At 53.0% G+C, this 20,660-nt stretch overlaps 2 protein-coding genes and 2 non-coding genes across 4 annotated transcripts; 3 read left to right on the plus strand and 1 right to left on the minus strand.

Annotated features, from left to right (window-relative positions):
• Positions 1–1,220: 1,220 nt before the first annotated feature.
• On the plus strand, positions 1,221–2,162 carry COCSUDRAFT_59474 (hypothetical protein; the record flags this gene model as incomplete). Its single annotated transcript, XM_005651468.1, has 2 exons — positions 1,221–1,410; positions 2,068–2,162. The coding sequence occupies 2 exons, from the start codon at positions 1,221–1,223 to the stop codon at positions 2,160–2,162; spliced, it is 285 nt and encodes a 94-aa protein (XP_005651525.1).
• Positions 1,908–1,979, plus strand: COCSUDRAFT_t15. The gene has a single exon. It is a non-coding gene; the product is annotated as a tRNA-Asp (tRNA).
• A 1,389-nt stretch (positions 2,163–3,551) lies between the features above and the next one.
• Positions 3,552–19,445, plus strand: COCSUDRAFT_64745 (ARM repeat-containing protein; the record flags this gene model as incomplete). Its single annotated transcript, XM_005651469.1, has 21 exons — positions 3,552–3,683; positions 3,954–4,153; positions 4,483–4,673; positions 5,400–5,518; positions 5,858–6,026; positions 6,919–7,215; positions 7,626–7,792; positions 8,182–8,337; positions 9,268–9,408; positions 9,964–10,188; positions 10,847–10,954; positions 11,754–11,830; positions 12,807–12,921; positions 13,660–13,788; positions 14,943–15,080; positions 15,357–15,564; positions 15,812–15,935; positions 16,592–16,795; positions 17,445–17,634; positions 18,004–18,192; positions 18,710–19,445. The coding sequence occupies 21 exons, from the start codon at positions 3,552–3,554 to the stop codon at positions 18,788–18,790; spliced, it is 3,360 nt and encodes a 1,119-aa protein (XP_005651526.1). The 3' UTR covers positions 18,791–19,445.
• Positions 19,446–20,546: 1,101 nt separating this feature from the next.
• COCSUDRAFT_t17 lies at positions 20,547–20,618 on the minus strand. The gene has a single exon. It is a non-coding gene; the product is annotated as a tRNA-Thr (tRNA).
• Positions 20,619–20,660: the final 42 nt, after the last annotated feature.

Below are 20,660 nucleotides of genomic sequence, written 5' to 3' on the forward strand. Positions count from 1 at the left end.
CCAAGCATCCCATTGGTACCCATCTCGCTTGCAGTGCTCAGCACCTTATACAGTTTTCATAATCAAAAGATGCCTTGGGGTATCCTTGTTTTGTCGTGTATTATTAGCACATGTGTACACTCGTGCATATGTACCGTACATGTGCACGAGTGTGCCACACTGGAGTATATGTGGTGACCACATAAAAGCTTTCAATGATCAATCGAAGTACCATCTTTGCACGTCATCATGACACACATATCTATGATGCGCGTATGTGTACCCGCCCCCACTGGGGCACAAGTTTCTATCATCCGCTGAATTTGACAGCTTCAATTGATTGCAAGCTATAGCTAGCTAGTTGTTGCACAAGTGACCCAGGTCCGTCGCACGGTCTCATTTTCATCCAACATTGATTTTAATGAAGGGCCTTTATGAATTCATAAACATGAAATTATCAGCTTTTGAAAGAATAGCCCGGATTTACAACACTCCACTTGCATAAATTCAGACCTACCAAATTAAAGATGACGACTAAAACAACTAGGTTCAGGCCGTCCTACAAAACCTCGGAATCGCACTGTGCGAATTGCGATGTCATGACCGGTGATCACATGCATATGCGAGCGATGAAAGCTTAAGAACTCATTCGATACGTTCGAAAAGAAGTAAAAACGCGGGATGCATCTCGAGATGATCTCGAGAAGATGCATCTCGAGCTCGCCCCGATTGTTTTATCAACTTTAAGGCCCCAGCTGGCTGGTGAGCAATACGGCAGTACCGCTACTTCAAGTTTGATGTTGCCATCAACAAGCTTACTAAGTCCAAGGCCGCAGAAGCCATCAATCATTCCACGCATGTGTACACCACAACCACATTATTTTTGTCATTGAATGCGGTGAACAAGTATTGCGAGGCAATTTTCAAGGTCGATAAGCAAACTTTAGGGTTCAGGGTTTTCAACGTACAGACTTTGGAAGTTTTATGATGCCCTCTCACTTTACCTTTAAGATTTGAAGGCAAATACATACCTCTCACGTCTGCGGTTTAAAGATCATCTGGCATGATGCCACTGGGCTGGCGTAGTATGGTAGCCTAGTCTGATGCCAATCGGTGCTCATCCTGCCCCGGGCACTAGTGTGAGTACTCAAGGCGTGAAAACCATACAAGGGCAAATTATTAAAAATCTAGCAATCTGAGGCGGCAATTTGCCACAGACGCCGCCGCAGCCGCAACGCCGAATGCAGCCGCAGCCGCGGACTGCAGCACAGCGCACCGCTGCATGCGCAGGCTGGCAGAGCTCGAGCGCAAACCTTAAAAGGCTCTTCAGCCCCGGGCCCGCTTCCGAGGGCTGCACAGGAGGCCACGATGATGAAGGATGCCACGGCAGAAGAAGCCCTGGGCTGCATCGGCCGCATGGTCCCCCGGAAGGTCTGATCTGCTATCCATGTGCTTCCATGGGATCTGGGCATTAAGTTCAAGCACCATTGCAAGGTGCATATGCATGCGCCGATGTCCCGGCCATGTCATGCATGTCAAGGCCACAGGTGTCTATGAGGGGGTGGGACCATGGCACTTCAGACACTTAACGCCATTCTGATCGCGCCTTCGAAACCACCCTCGGGTGGAACGTCTCGCCATATATGCTCGCGCCCATGCAGAATGGAAGTGGGCTTTCTTTGTATGGTTTGCCAGTGGCATGTTGGTCAAGTTTGCAAGTCCTCCAAAAGGCCGCCCATGCTCTTACACGTTCCCTGACTGCAAGCTGCGACGCACAGCGGGCACCTACACTCAATGGCGATGGTGGAGCAATTAATTGGCGTGTGAGTTAATGACGACCAACCAAGGTACATAGGCACAAAATTTGGTCGAGGTTGCATCGAAGCGATTGAGGGCAAATCCAGACTATCGGCCAGTACATTGGCCATTCGGCGATAGTATAATGGTTAGTATACCCGCCTGTCACGCGGGTGATCCGGGTTCAATTCCCGGTCGCCGAGCTTCCCTTTTTTAGTTTTTTTGCCTTTTCAATGTTTTGGGGTCCTTCTGTGCCGTATGCAGGCACAGGTGGCGATTACGGATGATCAGCGAGGTCTCCCCGCCCGGCGCCGGCCGACACCTGGGCGCCGACGCCGGTCACCGCCATGCGGCGCTACACGCACGAGCGCTACGGGTCAGAGTGACTGTGTCAGTGACGTGGTGGACCATGCCGGGCGCATTCACGGCAGAAGGCGCAGACAAGGGCGGAGTCCAACAACTTCACACGCGGTTCACAATGCTGGCCTTGTGTTCTATTGTATGATGTTGTCATGGCAGCCGCAGCGGCTGTGCAAGCATGCGCCGTTCTGTGTGTTTTTGAGTGGATGATCCCAAGTCGCTGATGAATGGCTTACCTCTCGGACAATTCCGGGCACTACTCATCACAAGAAAAGTCAGGCAGCTAGTTTCAGGACCGACACTTGCTTAAAACCTTCGCCAGCTCTAGCTTTTCACATCATTCACTAACTGCACAGATAGCTGATATGCACAAGGTCGCGTTGGAAAGGAGAGTGCATCTTGCCAACAGTGGCAAGGCAGCACCAACAGGCGCCGCAGCTGCAGCAATTCTCAAGGCCAATTTGCTTCACCTGTCGATGGCATCTTCAATTTAAGGAAAACAGCACTCATGATCCTCTGCATGGTGGTAGTACACTTTTAAGAAGTCATTCTCCACTAGATGCCAGCGCTGACACGCAACGCCACACAGCAAGCTCTAAGAGTATCTCACAGGACAGTCTTGCCAGAATACGTGGGAGTCCACTGCGCTCTGACAACGCAGGCTTCTGGCACCTTGATGTTAGTTGGCAGGACCAATGTTATATTGCACAGCAGTGAGGGATTTGCAGCCACGCAAGTCCAGCCTGGGGTCTGCAGTGGACTGGCAGAAGAAGGTGTGCCCTTGTAAAATTTCTATCCCCTCCTCCTTTAAGTAACTGCACCTTTGCGTGAGATGCACAGCGTCCTCAGCATGTGCATATCCTCCAAGCACCGGCATCCTTTCTGCCGATGTCTTCCCTCACATTGAGCACGAGTGCTGCAGGCTCTCTGCCAAAGAAAGCTCTCCAAAGACTGTCACTGTCAAACTCAGCCTCTGCACCTGCCCCGCTTGCTGTGTGAGCAATGTCGGCCAGGCAGTCCACCCATCCCTCTCTTGCTCCCGCCATCCCCAGCAGCCTTCCCACCGTGTGACACTCTCCCCAGTCCCGGGGTTTCTTGGGGGGTTCCGCGCCATAGTGAGAGCGGTTCTCACACATGATGTCTCCATATATCTGCGCTTTCAGGCTCAGTGCTGCATGTTGTAGCAGTGGACAAATATAGGCAGACAAATCTCTTCGCAACTATGAGTTGGAATGCTGAAGAACGTTGCTTGGAACGCTGCCAATTCAGGCAGCTGCTTCGAGATGCATCCTCCGATTTCGGAAGAGAGATCCTGGAGGTTGGGCTCCTTCTCAATGTTCAATGACATTGTTCATTGATATTGTTTCCATTCATCTTCAGCAGATGCATATGCTCCAATAGGTGCAAGCAACAGGATGGAGGCAGAAGTACAGCAGCATCCTGTGGAACTTGGGAACGTTTTCGCAGCGATCACGGGCGCTTTCAGCCTCGATGCGCCTGTTAGAAATGCTTCAGAGGCTAGTCTGAAGGAATGGGAGGCGGATGCGGTGCCAGGTTTCCTGGCAGCTCTGCTTAACATACTAGAGCACTGCAAAGACGAGGCAAGATCTGTGCCTCCTTCATGTATGGTTCATGTGAAGGGGGATGTTTATCGTGCCATAAAAGATAATACACTGTCACATTGTTCCATGATTAGTGATGATGCTTGTGAGTTGGTGTGCGGCGACCACATATGGGATCCTCCATGGCAGCATCGAAAGTTGGAACGGTATCTGCTAAAATTTCCTGGGTGTCAAAATTTCCGCTCTGTGCTGCAGTCAATACGATTGCTTGCTGCTGTGGTTGCCAAGAATTCGGTGGGCAGCTCCTGGCGCAAGACACTGGGGACCAGGGAATGGTCCAGGGTGCCATCAGATGAGAAGGCGGGTGTGCGCACTTCAGCCCTGCACTTGCTTTTCTCAGAGACCTCCGACCGTGTGGCCACGCAGCTGGGCCTGCTCATCACAAACATTGCCAGGTGCTCCCATTCTCCCCGCACCAGATGCACCTCCTATACTTGCGGTCCATAAATGCAAAAACATTTCCTTTAATCTCCTCGTCATATCGCCTCTTTCAGATTCTAAAAGGTGCTAGATTCACATATTCAGTTGACAGGGGTCGGGGGCCCAAAAGGTTTTGCATGACATCCAAATCTGTCTTGAGCCGGTAGTACGGCAGGCTGCTTGCTTTGCTTGGAATTGCCAGACACACCATGCCTCAATTATCTCGTAGCTGTGCACAATGCAAGCCGTGCAGAAATTTGCAAGAGCGCAAAAGTAACTTGCACGTGTGATTGCATGCATGCAGGTTTGACTTTCCGAGCGAGTGGGGCACGCTGCTGGCAGACCTCACACAGGCGGCTGCATGGGAGACCGGTGCAACTACCTTCCGCGGAAAGGAGCGCGCTTTATTCACCCTGAAGAATGTGATTCGCGCGCTGAGGGGTAAGCGAATCGTTGTGGAGGCCCCCCGGAGCAACGGCAGCATGTCCCCCCAGGGTGAGTAACCTGCCAGAACGCGTTCACTTCTCTGCCTTGCAGGAGTATTTCCCCTATTACTGCACAGCATCCCGTCATTTTGTCACCTTGCAGATCACCACATTCCTGTATATATTGCACATTACAATTCACGTGCATTCACCACACCTCTTATTAATCCTGCAAACAGGGCGTGAGGGCACGCCGCTGCCTGACACATCCTTCTACGTGTTGCAGCAGTACAGCTGCACTGCTGCCAAGACAGTGTGATTAGTAGTTAGTCAAAACCAAATTTGCTTAGAAGGACTGCAAGGTACAACCTCGACAAATTCCACAATACTGACAGACAGATGCATTCAGGGATGCATTCAGGGCTTTATTGCCAGTGCAGTGAGCATGCAGCAGTGAGTTGTGTCCTCCGCCTCGTTTCAGAGTCTGAGAATGCCTGAAGTCAGTACGTGCATACCTCTATCGAGAGGGGGTCCTCGGCAGCTCCTGCATGCTTTTGGGTGCTCATCAGCCCAGCAACAGGCTCAGACGTGCGGTGGCTGATTATGATGAGCAGGCTGCGGCGAGATCTGCTGGGTTTTCATGACCAAATGGTGACTAAGCACTTATTCACACCTCTAATGAAGGCGGGGATGGCTCGCTGCTGCATGCTTCAGGGTGATCTTTACCCCAGGGGCAGGCTCAGGGGTTTCTTACTGGTCATTGGCTACTGAGCGCTGACTCACCATGCGAGCGCAGATTTGAAGCCGCTGGCGGACCGCATCGCGGCGGAGCGGGCGGCCATGAACGAGCGCGCGCGAGCAACGTTCCCTCCAGTTGCCGCAGAATGGCGCGCCCACTTTGCCGCAGCCGCGCAGGTGAGTTTCTTGAGCAGTGCCCCCCTCCTGGCATTGAACACCTGGGTGGACCTTTTTGGGATGCATCCGTGGGCGCTTCTGAGTACCTGAGGGAACTTGAAAACTTCATATGGGTCATTTGGATGGGTATCCAAACCAGTGAAGGTCACCCAGAGGGGATTAAGGTTGCCCAGGCCCAGGTCTCCATTTTTTTTGTCAGATGAGAGCGGGGGAGGTGCCAAAGCTCTTTAATATTTTAGTTCTGCTTGGGGACCCTATGTGCATCACATCAGCCAAAATTGCACTTCAGGGGAGCCCGACATCATGCAACGCATGAAATGTTGATTGTTTACATTGCAGGGAGCAAACGGCTGGGCCGAGCGAGGGCGGCTGGCTAACAGGGGACTGCACGTGCTGCGCGAGCTCTTGCTGCTGCTGCCTGACTGGGACCCTCTGCTGCCCGACATTGGGCAGTTTCTGGAAGCCCTGCACCAAGGCTCCTCTGCCACTGTCACCATGCTCGTTCCAGGTGGGCTGTCAGGCTCCAATGCTACCCCCCTCGACACACACTTGTACATTCCCCCGGACCTCTAGGCCCCAGATGACCTCTGAAGTAGGGCACTCTCTCACGTGACATGCAAAGCAGGAATATGCATGAAGGCACTACTGGCCCTGCCTATGTGGCAGCTTGTCAGTTGTTTTGAAAGTAGTAGGCAGAAGGAAGAACCCCTCATGTTTCTTTCCTACGTTTCTCCTGCCCACTGGAGCCTCAGACTCCTGTATGCACCCAATGCCGGGAATGGCAACACATGTTGAGTTGCCAGGGGTAATTGATAAGTATCCAGCCATGGTCATGGCAGAATTTGATCTGCAATACACCACTGGGGTTTGTGACGGTTTCCGATGGTAGGATCGGGCTGGCTACCAGGACGTACTTCTATCTCAAAATGCAATTTTGCCAAATATTCCTCGTCGCGTCCTAATCGCTTCACTTTCTGCCTGCTATTATTGCACAACATGTGCATGACATGTGCCTTGATTCTCGTGCTGTTTCTGTGCTATGGTGCCTTAGAGTGGCGTGTCCATCACCTGTCAGACCCCGCTGCAGTCCCTGCCACTGACGGAATGTATTTAGTCAAGGGGACCATCTCGCACTGTATTGCAGCTACCCCATGGAGGGTGCTTGTGCATCCTGAATGGCTGATGGTAACGCAACACTCAAGGTACAGCGTAGGCCACGAACTGTGCAAGGAACAGACTGCCGGTCTGACATGCAAAGCTTCTAGGCGCTTCCCTTGTAAGTGGCCCCAAGCTGGCAGTCTCATGAATTTCTAAGTTTGCATAATCTGACGCCGGCACCATTCCTCGGGAACCTCAAATAAAAACAAATAAAAGCCAACACTAGTAAATTATGCGCGCAGGCAACGGGGCCGGCGCGGCGGCGGCGGCCGAGAGGGAACGCGTGGGCACGGCCGCCAAGTCATTTGAGCGCGCACTGCAGTGCGTGCTCGCCGCGCTTGACAAGCAGCCGGTCGGCTTCGCGCGATTCTTGCCTGCCTTCCTGGCATTCTACGGGCACGCGGCTCTGGTGGCTCTGGACGCGGCGGCGCTGCAGCACGTGCGGCCCAAGACGCGAGTGCTGCTGACGAGGTTCCTGGCGCGCGTGCTGCTCTGCCCCTACTACACAAGCTCGTGGCTGGAGGGCCGCACTGCGAGAGGTGGAGCTTTGTTCTGTGAGATGCTGTTGGCTGATTTGGGAGCCTCTCTGTGCATGTTTGCCTGCATGCCACGTTGCTGGAAGACTTCCCCAGCAAATATTTTGGGAGGACTACTGTCAGCATGTGGGCGTTTTACATCAGCTCTGCCCAGGACCTGTCTGGGCAGCAATTGGTGGAGAACACCCACAAGCTGCCTAGTGCCCTGCCCCATCTGGCTTTTCCAGAATTAGAAGATCTTGTTTGGCGTATCCAACAGAAGTTAGCTAATAGAGGACCCAGCTGCGTACTGCCTTTCTGCAGAGCACTTGATCAGTATCTATATAATGCCTGTGGTTGGATAATGTCTACCATGCTTGCCATGACTTGCCGCCATGCACTGACTGGCGCATGCATGCAATGGCCCGGTGCAGAGGCGGAGCAGGAGGATCCGGAAAAGGGGCGCGAGACGAAGGAGTCTCTGGAAAAGGCGGTCGCGGCTGTGGACAAGATGCTGAGCGCGGAGCAGTGCGCTGCCCTGGTGGAGGCCGTGGTAACAAAGTACGTGGCGCTGACTCCGGAAGAGCTGCAGGAGTGGCAGGTGAGTCAGCCTTCAGTCGAGGGATGACTACGCATGCATTTGCTTTTCTCGTGGTGGCTGGAGAGGACAGACCCTCCGATTGTGGAAGTTCTTCTTGTCTTACCTCTGATGGTCTTCTGCAGTCCTCCCAATCACCTACAGTGGGCTTGCGGGAGACTCTTCTTCCACCTTGTAGATGCCCGGGCAGTGCACAAAGAACAGAAATGCTTTGTCACTCGGGACGGTTGTACGAAAGCAAACTTAGGTCCATGAGTGACAAGTGTGTCCTGATGTCTGTGTGACTTCCTGAGAGACCCCCAGCCACCATGCGTCTACCTTCAAACTTCAAGAAATCATGATTTGTGGATCTAATTCGTGACACTTTGAGGTGCGCTCTGCTGCGATTGCAGGACAACCCGGAGGGCTATGTGCGCTCGACGGACGTGGAGAGCAGCCCTGACGCGGACACGCCGCGGCCGTGCGGACTGGCACTGCTCATCTGCATGCTCAAGCGCGGACCCGACACCGTAGCCGCCGCGCTCGTCTCCCTCGCTGCCAAGCTGCAGGTGCGCGCCTTTTCATATCTTCTTTGCTTCTTTCGGTAAACCCTAAATCCTAAACCCTGAACCCTAAATCCTAAAACCCTATTTGGTGCGTTGGTGGCTCGGTGCTGACTTATAAATGTCAATCTTCCACGCTGCCACAATGGGTAAGCTAGACAGATTGAGCTTGTCGGACATCCTGCCAGCTCTCTTGCAAGAGGCTAGCCCCACACCCCTCTGGCCGCCGAGCTGCAGGTTTGTTTTTCACTCTCTCTCTTTCTGCTGTGAAGATAAGGGATCAGGCCTAGCTTTGACGGTTGGGCTCAAAAAGATTGTTTCAAGAGTGCAGTTGGCCGATGCTGTTCCCTCCCTCTGATATTCCTGTCAAGTTGTGAAGAGGTTCCTTGAAGGCCGCCGCGCTTGTCGCCCTGGCCGTCATGCTGCAGGTCCAGCTTGTTCATTACTACATGTTACTCGTACTAATGCCAGGATGAGCTTACTGGAGGCACAGCAAGACTTGAGGTTCCACAGCAAAACCGCTTTATGAATTGATTTGATCTGCTGTGGGAGGCTGCTGCTGTCCACCCGGCCACATGCCTATCAGAGATCTGCGTCACTCTCTCCTGCACATTGCAAAGAATGCCCTTATGGCTGGATGGCATGCTGTGTGCTTCGGAGGATGATCAGGTAATCTGAAAGGCATTTGGCAGGGTGCTTCTGGGCGGCAAATGTGTCCGCACGAGCAGCCGTCTTTCTTACAAGCTTTGGCGAGGGGTAATGCTTTGATGTGCGTTGATAACTCAGCGCTGACCATAGAATGTGTCATTGCATGCGCCCGACCCAGCGGGAGCGCTGCTTGACATGGTGTGCGTCATTGCAGGCTCACCATTTGCAACATGAGTAATCTCACATAATCCCTACTTGACATATGACTCATCACGTGCGCCTGATCAGGCGGGCCCGCTGTCGGCTGAGACGGTGCTGGCGCGAGAGGCGGTGTACCGGGCGATTGGCGAGGGCTTCTTCCGGCCGGCCGTGGCCGCGCAGGTCAACTTCCCCGCCTGGTACTCCTCCGAGCTAGCAGACCTTCTGCAGGTGCGCTGTGAACCCACCTAGGGACCCTCCTCTTTGTCAGTGGAGGAGCCAATAAGGGATGCAAGACTGTCTCTGAAACGAACAGCGTATCTCCACTTGCATTCCTTCTGCGGGGTGATGGGTGGTGCTTTGGGCCCAAGTATGTGCAGACCTCTGAATGATTCTCGGAGCAGTGATGGTTGCCTGCCTGCTGGCAGTCACAGTCAGATGTGTAAATGCTGATGGCCATGCTGAGATAGCCCAGCTTGACTGCTTTCTTATGTTGTCCTCCCTGTGAAAAGAACCAAAGTTGTTGGCTCAGTTGTCAAAAGACACGTAGAGGGCAGTCGAAAGCTGTCCATGTTCTTTCTGACACGGCATCTTAAGTGCGTGGGCAAGTGCATCTAAGCCTGACAATTTCTGGATTGCCTGTGACTACTAGCCAATCCATCTCCACGCACATATAACGGCGGGACCGCCTGCCCTTCTCTGTTCCAAAAATAAGACCTACACATGACCATATGGCCTGCTTTTGTGCAATATGTGACCAGTAATTTTTTGTCTGCATGCGCGCAGAACGGCAGCGGGCAGGCGGCAGGTGCCGGGCGGCTGCAGCGGAGCGTGCTGGTGGCGCGCGCGGCGTGGCTGGTGGGCGTCTGCGGGGGCGAGCTTCCGCCGGCGCTGTGGTCATCGGCTCTGTCATCGCTGACGTCACACATCGCCGACGCTGACGTCGTGCTCGGCCTCACCGCCACCTCAGCCGCCATGTCCCTCTGCACCGCCCTCCTCGAACAGCAGCATGTGCGCACTCCTTCTTCCTTGTGTTGTCTCAATTGACATTTTACGCAGATTTCATGCCAATATACGGCACCTCAAGGTTTTTTTATGTCCGAATACATGCTGGACTCATGCGTCTTCTGCCTTGACCAAGGTGGTGCACCACTAACAGTCATGGGCATGATTTCTTGGGTTGTATTACCTGTGATTTCCTGACAGCCAAGCAATGTTGAGAATTAGAGGGACATCAGAGGCCAAGAAAAGTCTGCATGCCTGCCTGAGTTTTGATGTTCTTCTGGCTGTTAGAGGTTGCAAAGGGGTCCGACCTGGGTTACCATCCCTATGACAGCTGTCCACCTCCGTGCTTTCTAGACGTATAATCTGTTTGTCTCCGGCTTTGGGGTATTTGTGACTTAGCTTGTCCAAGAACATGTGGGCAAGATCCACGTGAAGGATTTTTGGAGCACCCACCCTTAGAAGAACAGAAAGGCCCCCAAATAGGTTGTCAGCGGACACAGCGGCAATTGACGAGGAGGACTACCACTTTTGTAGGTGTGATGAGTGTGGCAGGTTGTCTCCAACATTGTTGCTTTGCCTGCAGACAGCTCAATACGCCTCGTTTGTTTGGGAAATTTGGCTATTGACGCGTCTGATGAGTAATCTTCAGAATGTGACTGCGCAGGCAATCCGGCAGGCTCAGGAGAGGAAAAAGAACACCAACGACGCGCGGTTGGGCTTGATCTTCCTTTCCAAGCGCAACGCCGCCGCAGAAGACCCTTCAGCCGTGCAGGTACGTCTTTGTCTTAAAAAGGCTGCCACGTGCCCATGTGTGCAAAGTGGGCAATGTGCGATTGTGCAGAACTGCTGGACTGGGCTTCTTTGGCGGTCGGGACCCATTGAAGCGGTTCTGGAGATCCGCCCATTGCCTATTGCCACATTGGTAGCAGGCAAATGATGCAGCTCTCTTCCTTGTGACACTGCTGCAGTGATTTCTGTTCGGTGTGTTTTCTACATTTCAGGCGAGGCGCCCTTTTTGGCGAATGTTCGGTGTGTCCGGGCCATCGGGTCTGCCACTATGGGGCTTGTTGGTTGCCAACGCCTTGTTGGTTGCCAACGCCCAGCTGACAGGCTCCAGACGCCCTCATGGCCCTCGGCATTCATATGCAGCAGCTGGCTCTCTTATCAATCTGCATGCAGCATTTCACGTACTTCGCCACGACTGAATGCAGACATGAAGACAGAGCGAGCGCCCACAAAAGGAAGCAAGGCTGCCTTGTAGGTGTCAGAAATTGCACCAACATAATTTCCCTGTTGCAGGCCCCTTGCATTGCTGACTGTATGATGGCCCTCAGACATCCGTTTCTGTGACTGGAATCCGGATCGGCATTCAGCGAGTGACTCTTGACTGTGCGGCTGATCATGTGCACGGGATGAAATACCTCCCACCGCGCCAGCCGCTCCTCAATCTATTATGGACACAGCCAGAACCTCTGTCAGCTCAATATGTCATGCAATCGCTGTCTGAAGACTTTGTGCTGAGGATTTATGGGATGTCAGATCTGAGGCGCATGTGTTGGTTTTGATTGCAGGACCACGAGGCTCGCACTGCCGCACTGACTTCAGGAGCGACTGCCCTCTTCTCTGCGCTGTTCGGGCTGCTCAACAGGTAAGCTTGCATTTTGCTCTGCCTCTGCTGCAGCACTTTGCAGGCGCGTTTGACATGTGAGATTTCCTGCGTTCTGCCAGGGTTGCGGAAAACAGAAGCCCCAAAGTTGCAGCCAGTGCTTTGCAGCATGCTCAGGGCGCTGCATGTTTTGGCAAGGGGGTAGGTCCAGGCTGAAATGAGCCTGCCTAATTGCAAGGCTAGGAATTGGGAGTCCTCTTCTGCCTGAATATTGAGATGCAGAGGGTTCTCATTGTTTTTCTTGGCCTTGCAAAGGGACAGCCAGTCACTTGTATTTGTTCCCGTCGCTCAAGCCGAAGGACTGGAACAGTCAAAGGCATCAGCGACTTGAGAACCGGCGACATCCACTAAATGGCCTGGTTTCCAGCTGGTCAGCCCACAATTCCTAATTGCAGTTGTTGCGTGGCAAGGCCTTTAAAAGAAAACCCTAAACCCTAAATATAAACCCTAAACCCTAACAATAGGCAATGCTGCGCATAAAGGCTAGTTTGTTGGGTACCCCTGTGTGGCCAGTAAATGCTTCAGTGGGTCTAGAATCCTGCTTTACTGCAAGGCCTCAATCGGAAAGACTTGTCCTACTCCCTTCCCAAGGAAGCATACATCGGCTTGCTCGGACCGAAGCACTGCAGTGAACCAGCAGTGATTAGAAAGCCGCGTATTCTTCCTGCGCCGGCTTCCTACGCAGCAAAATAGGAGGATCAAGTTTACAGCTCGTGAGGGGAAAGAGGTTCCTAGCTTTCTTTGACATGGTGACTATATAACTTGATCAAGTGCTCTGCTGATTGTGTGGGGAGAACAAGACCGAGCCAGGCCTGTCACTGCATCCCGCCCTTCCTACCAGGTGTTCATATTCAGCAGGTCAAGCAGGCGCTTCAGGGTCCGGTGGATTACACTACCTCACTCGCATTGCTGAGTGAGTCTTATTCCAGTCACACATTGTGCTGATGGCATGCAACAGGTTGGAGGAGGCGGAGAGCAAGGTGCGAGTTCTGCAGCTGGTCTCCGTGGCAGTCGAGGTCCTGGGCGACTCAGCGCAGCCGCACCTCGGAGCGGTTGCGTCAGCGCTCCCGCAGGTGCGCGCACATGCCTGCACATGCCCATGTGCCATCGCACTGCGGGCAATTCGTTTTCATCCTATTACACGCTCAGCCATCCTGCCAGAGGCGACGAGCTTCTGCAGACAATGTCGGTATAAAATCTGTCCGAACAGTTGGAGGGTGTATGACTTAGGAAACAGTCTCAGGAAGGCGTGAAAATAAATCGGAGAATTGCCTTTACATGCATGCCGGTGAAAGTCATCCTTATCTGTGTCTGTGGTGCTCCTGGGCTTTGGCAGGCCGTCTCCATGTCACCAGTGTGCCGTGAAAGGAAGCAAAATTGTACAGTAGCGATTGATTCTGTTATGGTGCATTGAGCATGTGGAGATCTTGGTTTCTGTCTGTGGTACCCTCGGGCTCTCAATAGGCTGTGTCCATATTGCCAGCGCGTCTTGACAGGTGGCAATTGTTGCCAGTGCATCTGTCACCTTGAAGACTTGCTGGCCATGCGCAGACTGTGGTCTGTCGATGCCCGCACGCTTGCTAGTCTTCACTGCTGGCTGCAACTTCTAGATAGAGTGTACCACTTTGTGGCTCCCTGTGCCAGACCAGTGTGCTTCTGCCTGGGAGCATTTTCAAGGCTCTCAATATTGCCGCATTGGCCTCATGGCAGCCGCAAGATTCATGATGCACATGTATTCAGGCTCGATTCACTTCTTTGTGATGGTGTGGTAATGTCAGTGTCAGAATTTGCGTGATCTGTTGCTGCTGCAGGTGTGGAGCGCCACGCAGGAGGCAACGCAGTCTGAGACGGGCGCGCTGTCACGGCTGCACAGCGCGCTCATAGCAGTGGTGACACACGTCGTCACTCGCCTCGGCAGCCGCGCGTTGAGAGACCCTCAGGTCGGTGACCCTTCCTAGGGAACCCTTCCTAAGAAATTTCTAAACCCTAAACACCCTAAACCCTAAACCCTTCCTAACACTCTGCCTGCCAATGAGAAAAGTTCTTCTAGAAGAAATGCATGATGGGGCCATGTTGTGCAGGCCTCCCTGACACAAGTTGGGTGAATGCATCCCTTTTTACTGTTATTATCATTATTACACGCCTTTCCAATCCATGAGGATCAGGTGCGTCGCAGCAGCGTTTCTATGACAGTCTTCCAACCTTCTCTATCTTGGGCTTTCCTCCACCATGTCAGAGATAAACCAAGAGAAGCCAGGTCCTGTCTTGACATAATCATTCCAGGACAACGCATCCCTTTATGACTTCTTTATGCTGACCCAAGGTTATGGGAATGTTCTCAATTCTTGTCAGTCGCTGCACATTACAGATACATTTCCACAGCCTGAAAATTGGGCAATTGGTCTCGAAGGTGCTGTCACAACAGCCTGTGCCTATGCCATATGGATTCTGCACTTCAGATTCAGAACAGGGTAACGGAATACTGAAGAGAACTGCTCTACTCTCTGTTCTTAATCGATAACAAGAGTTTGGCACTGCTTGTGCGTCTCTGTAGGGTCTGGCCAATTGTGTGCAGTGCAGCTTGGAGACCTGCAGTCAGCGTTTAGTCAACAGCTCATCGGAGTTCTGGGGTTCACATGCTTCTATTTCATGCTATTCGTGCGTGCGCATGTGACATCAGCAGATGTCTGATCCCCATTTATCTTTGCCATGCAGCATGGGGTTGTGCTGCTGCCGCTGCCACATTGGCAAAGACCCCAGATGATTGCGCATTGGTACTTGAGCTCTGCAAATTAAAACAAAGATCCACCTGACACACATGGGGTGTGCAGGCAGCTTTGGAGGGTGCTGTGACACCTGCCAGCATGGCAATGGGATGCTTGAGCATTATGTGTGTGTTATTATTATTACAGTGTCGGCAAACCTAAGGCCCGAAGCCAATAGGGCATACACACAGAGTGTCTGCAGCCACACCTGCGGGGCCTGAAGGTCTGGTCTATATTTTCTTAGGGTTTAGGGTGTAGGGTTATAGGGTATAAAAAAAATAAAAATAAAACCCTACCTTAAACCCATTAGGTGTGTGGTTGGTGCGCAGTTCGGGGGCGTTCTGTGGCCGCTGCTGGGCACGGCGCTGGACGTGGGCAGCGCGGAGAGCGAGACTCTGGTGGAGGAGGGGCTGCGATTACTCACTGCCACACTCGGCAGCGTGGCTGAGTTACCCCCGCCGCTGCTGGTGGGGCCATGCACCTAATCAAAACTTTAGCCCCCTTTAGCTGATGATGCAGCCACTCAAAAAAGCTGCAAGGGTGCACCAAGAAATAAGACTGAATCCAAGAATGCTTTTTGGTTTGGTTGTGCCCTGTACGTCCAGTCTTCATGTGCAATTTCCACTGGAAACTTTCCATTGTCTGCAATTTGTCGCCATTACCTCTGAAGTGTCCTGGAACATATGCAATGGTAGGAAAAGGATTTCCCATACACTGACAGTCGTGCAATCCTCCTCTTGCAGGCGCTGCTGCCAGCGCTGTTTGCGGTGCTGCAGCGGGGCCGGGACAACGCGGCCGTCTACTCAGCGCTCGAGTCCTTTGCCCTTCTTGGCGGCGCGCAACTCTTCCTCCCGTATGAGCGGACGCTGTTTGCGTGCCTGCACCGCTCCATGGCCGCCCTTGAGGCCGAGCTGGCCGCCGCCTCCGAGCCGCCGCAGCCGCCAAAGCCCGGTGCGCATTCAAATTGAAATTCTGAAGACATTCCCGCCTACCACTTCTGCCATACTCTGCACAGTCGGGTGGCGGACACGCGGCAGGGGATTCGCTTTTGCAGAAAGAAGACAAAGCTGCAGCACCTCTCCATTCACATAGATCAAACCCGGCCTGAACACCTGCAGAGTCTTGTGCGGAATCTTTTTGCCATCTCCATTGTGCTGGAAGAGGGGCGACTGATCGCGTGTGCGTGTTGTCAAAACAGGGCAGCGGGGCGGGCTTTTGTCGCGGGAGGCAATGGGCGAGGCGCTGGCCGGCAGCAGCCTCATCACAGTGCTAGTGCAGCTGCTGGGGGACGCCGCCCTGCAGCCCCTCGAGCCCAGCCTCAGGTGTGGCATTTTTTCCATTTTATGCGGCTCTTCTCCTCAGGTCCCCTTGCACGTGGGAAGAGTTGGGGTCACATTGTGAGTCAATTTGACCCGTCACCTGTGTCAATGATGATGTAAAGAGACATTGATGCCACGGCAATAGCAAGACACATGATCTAGAATCGTGCGGGCAGCATTACTCCGGATTCCACTGTTGGTGACATGCACTGTGCTCTTGGCATCGATTGCCGCTTTCCTGATGATGGCTGAGGGCTCCTGTCTGCTATCATGTGGGCTGTGCCAATGATGCCAAGTGGGCGTAGCCTTTGCTGCCTTTCTGCTATGGTGGCTTGTGCATTGAAGAAAAAGGCTTAATTTAAATATATTCTCCAGTTGTCAAGACTGCCTGAGAGGCATGCAACTCCAACCTACCTGTTGTTCTGGCCAGAAGGCGCACCAGTTGACAGTTGCCAGTTGCCCACCAGCTGCCAGTTGCGCACTGTAGGGAGAAGATGGCTGCAGAGTTCAGATAAGAGGAACAGGAGAACCTATCGAGCAAGTTCTGTGACCGCAACAGCATGGTACATCCTCCCAATTCATTGACCGTTCAAGGGGTGCCAGGGGCTACTCTTGCATGAAGTGCGCAGAAACTCATAAAGGCATGAAATGCTGCGCAGGGCGATGGCTGCCGCGGTGTGCGCGCCGATAATGGCGGCGGAGGACGTGCCACAGCCGCTGGTGACGATTGCAGAGGGGCTGCTAGAAGTGCTGGGCCGAGTCCTGCTGCCGCGGCCGGCCGCGCTGCCGCCGCTGCTGCCGGGCAACGACCCTGAAGCCGCTGGAAGATTCTTCGACGCCTGGCTCTCTGCTGCGCTCACCAGGTGAGTGTGCAGCATTCCACGGCATGTGAGACACAGGACAAGGTGGTGGTAGAGATGTATCTAGTTGAGCTAAATACGCTGGCCGCTCTGTGCCGACCCCGATGCGGCTGGGCGGGTCTTCGACGCTGGGCCCTCTGCCGCGCTCACCGGGTGATTGTGCACCTAAGAATTTGACTTGTCAGATATAGGTTCGGGTAGAGACGAAGATATATCCAGGCTTTGGTGTGATTCGATCAACCGCGATTTACACTCTGTCCCGGCCAATAAGCCCGATGCCACTGGGAGCGTGGTGGACGCCTGGCTCTCCGCAACGCTAACAACAGTGAAACATGCAGATTCCTTGCTTGATACTCACCGAAACTGCGCAAGCGAGATGCGCTTGTGATGCCCTCTGAAGTTGTAGGATCAGAGGGTCTGCCAGATGGTTTTAAGCAGGCCAGTCGCATTCCAAGCGTTCCTGCTATGCAGCTAGAATGACAGGCAACATAGTATCAGCCGAGTTTTCGTATGCAATGCTTCTGTCGCCTTTGCAAGAGTCCGATCAGAAATAAAGACAGCCCTCCTGCCTGCAAATGCATGGCTGAAAGACACAAGCTGCCTCCTCTATGGTTGCACCTAATGAGGAATGCAAGCTCTTGTGACCACACAGGTACCTGGAGGAGATCTTGGGCGTGCCTGCGATGGCGGCCATGGGCCGTCTCCGACGGCGATCCGCGGCCGCTGCATTCTGCGCATTCGTGTGCGCCGGCGTCAGCCCCGCTCTGTCTGATGACCCGGGCCGGCTCGCGCGCGTTTTCGCGCTGTCGCTGCGCTCCATAGAGGAGGAAAACCTGTTTCAGGTGATTTCTGCATCCTCTTGTGCCAGGGACGTTTGGTAGAGTCTCACCCGGCTGGGGCAGGCGTGTTGTGGGTGACTGATTGAGCAGCACGGAATGTGTATTTTTCAGGCATGACTTTAAGAAGTGCACCTTGGCGACAGTTGCAATCGAAAGCCCAAGGTGTCAAGACAAAGGGCAGATTTTCAGGCTTGCCAGCTTGCTGCTGCTTCTGGGATTGAGCTTTTTCTCAGCGTGCTGCCTGACCATGCTTCTTTCACTCTAAGCCTCTATCCCACAACTTCAAGACACATGCTACTTCAAACGACAGGAACAACCTATACTGAGAACATCTGTTCCAGCTGTGCTTGATTCTACTTTTCCCCAATGCAGGAGGACCGAGAAGATATCCGGCGCAGCATAGCAGAGATGCAGGCCTCGCGCTCGGAGCGAGACGCTCTGCTGCTGCGCCGAGCCGTGCTGGCGGAGGCATCCCCCGTTCTCACAATCGACCTGCCCGCCGCCCTGCGCGCTGCTTTCGCGGCAGCCGCCCAGCGCCAACCGGAGGCCAAGCTCGTGGAGGTACGCCCCTCGCACCGTGCCTCTTACTAATCTTGTTGAATCTGGTTACCACACCATGATCTTGATGTGGTTGGGTACTCCTCCTGCTTAGTAATTGGTAAAGGTGATGCCCAGTCAGCATTCTGTGACCGTTGCAGTCATAATTGGCATGATGAAAGCCCCTTGCGTTGGTGCCCACAAGGGACTTCAGATCAAGGTAACGTACTTGCTTGTTTAAAAATTGATGAAGTCGATTAATTTAGAGTCCCCTGGTCCCTTGAAGCATCCCTTCCATGAAGAGACTTGTGGCGTTGTCCCTTGCAGTGTCCCCCCTTCGTCTGATTTCTGTGCTGCGTTCTCCTGTGCCGACCCCTGAAGGGAAGTCTTTGTGATGTGGCGGCCATGTCGGGCAAGGCCGGGGGCAGAATGCTGGCTTTGCTGCGGACTGGCTTTGCTGGGCTCTTGACAATGCAAAAGCATCTCACATCCCTGCAGATATGAAAGGCTGTTCGGTTGAGTTTCGGGTGTGCATGGTCAGGCGGTGGGCTGGATAGACGGCAGCCTGGAGGCGTCCCTGCGAATGGTCATAGGCCAGAATAGGCAGATCCAGCGGCAGTGAAATGCGTTGGAAATCCAGCTCTGGACATCCGCCGCAGGAATTGAAGGCTTTGTGTAGATGGGCTATTGCCTGCGACACCCTGGGCACGCCTGCCCTCAACTGAAGCCCAAGTGCCTGGCATAGATCCATTTAGTTAATTGGAGCAATCCCCGCACACTGTTGTGCGAGTCTTATCGGCGTGGGCTGCAGCCAGCTGGCTAGGGGACAATGTATGAAAGCTGCAGCGCTTGAGGCCATGTCTTTGCAAATATTTTTGGCCCAGCTGTCAGGATTTTGATCCTGTCCCAAGAATTGAGCTGAACGTAAGGAACACATCATGAACGTATGGGGAAAGAAGAGAATGCACGCGGGTGTATATAGCACAAGTTTGACAACAATTTGCAGCTGGTATGAGAGCTTTTTGTAGCAGCTTTGTAGATCTGAAATTATATGTTAAATAGAATGGTGCAGAAGGGCAAAGGGATGGTGTGAACAGTGTATCTTGAGTGGGGACTTCACTGCTGAGCAACATCATTTTTACATATGTATCACACCTGAACAAGGTACCTTTTGTATTCCTAGGAGGCCTGGATGAAAAGTTCAGATCATCCCAGGAATCGTAGAGGCACGCTGATTAGTGCTGTCAGCTTAGATTATTCTTATTATTATTGCATGCTTGTTCCAGCCCTCAGGGCTAGGTGCGTTGCAGCAACTTGCTCTCAATACTTCCCCTCCAGCCTTTTCTGTCTTGGCACTTTCTCCACCAATGGTATGTCAATTCAATGGAGTCCAGGTCATCCCTAATACAATCATATCAGGATTTGACGGGCCTGCTTCTTCTGCCTGGCCCTTCTTTAGTTCCAAACAGAAGCTGTTTTTGCCGCCTGTCTTCGTGGGACAGCCATGTCTCATCATTGTCATATATATATCCCCTATCTCATATCCCATGTGTCCATGATCATATATGATCATGGCAAAGCATGCATGCAGTCATCTTGTGTAAATATCTTGGGAGTGGTACTATTGCTCCACTCTGCCAAGCATGCGCCTAGTGTTCTGGGTTGGAATGGGCATGGCAACATCCTTCCCTCCGATGCCCCGCTATCCTTTATCACCGATTCCCGGCGGCAGTACCTGCCCTCATATGAAGTATTCTCTTTATTTTTTATAACAGCTAGGAGATATATTGTGCACCTTACGGTCATTTCTATGTACGGTGCAAGCACACTCAGGTGCAGAGGCCTATCTTGCCGGCAGCGGTGAGGCTGGCGCGCATGCGTCGCAGCCGCCGCGGCAACCCATCGTGTTGCCGGAGAACTAGAAATGATGGCCCCAAGGAATTTCACTCACTTGCTACTCTTCCCCTGAATCGCTTGGTATTGTGCGGAACAGCTGAAAATTCAAGTGGCACGAGTCCCAATGCGGGTCCAGATAAAGGCACCAGCCAACAAAAGACCAGCTTCTTCCCCACTGCACTCATATTTGTCTCCTTGCAAACGTGATTCCTGAGGTTGTCCAAGAGATAGTTGGTTCTCTCACAAGGCGAACATCTTCTTACGATAAGCTGCACCTGTTCGTCACAACCATGATGGTGATTCTAAAGCACCATGCATGACATGCCGCACACGGCCGCAATGCCGCATGCCGTGCGGCACCGCCAAAGCAATTTTTCTTTGGTTTGCAGGAGGCTTCTAGCCTTTTGTGATGTGCGTGATGTTGAGCACGGCAAGATGCTCAAGGCAAGTGAGGAACGCAAAAATTTAGGAAAAGATGATAATGCTCCCAGAGGGTATCGATCCCTCGGCCTTTGGTTTACAAGACCAACGCTCTACCACTGAGCTATGGAAGCTCCATGGATGCCATAACCGCAATTTCTTGGTCTTATCATTCG

This window comes from Coccomyxa subellipsoidea (genome assembly GCF_000258705.1).
Source record: "Coccomyxa subellipsoidea C-169, whole genome shotgun sequence".
In the NCBI taxonomy this organism is placed as follows: Eukaryota; Viridiplantae; Chlorophyta; class Trebouxiophyceae; family Coccomyxaceae; genus Coccomyxa; species Coccomyxa subellipsoidea.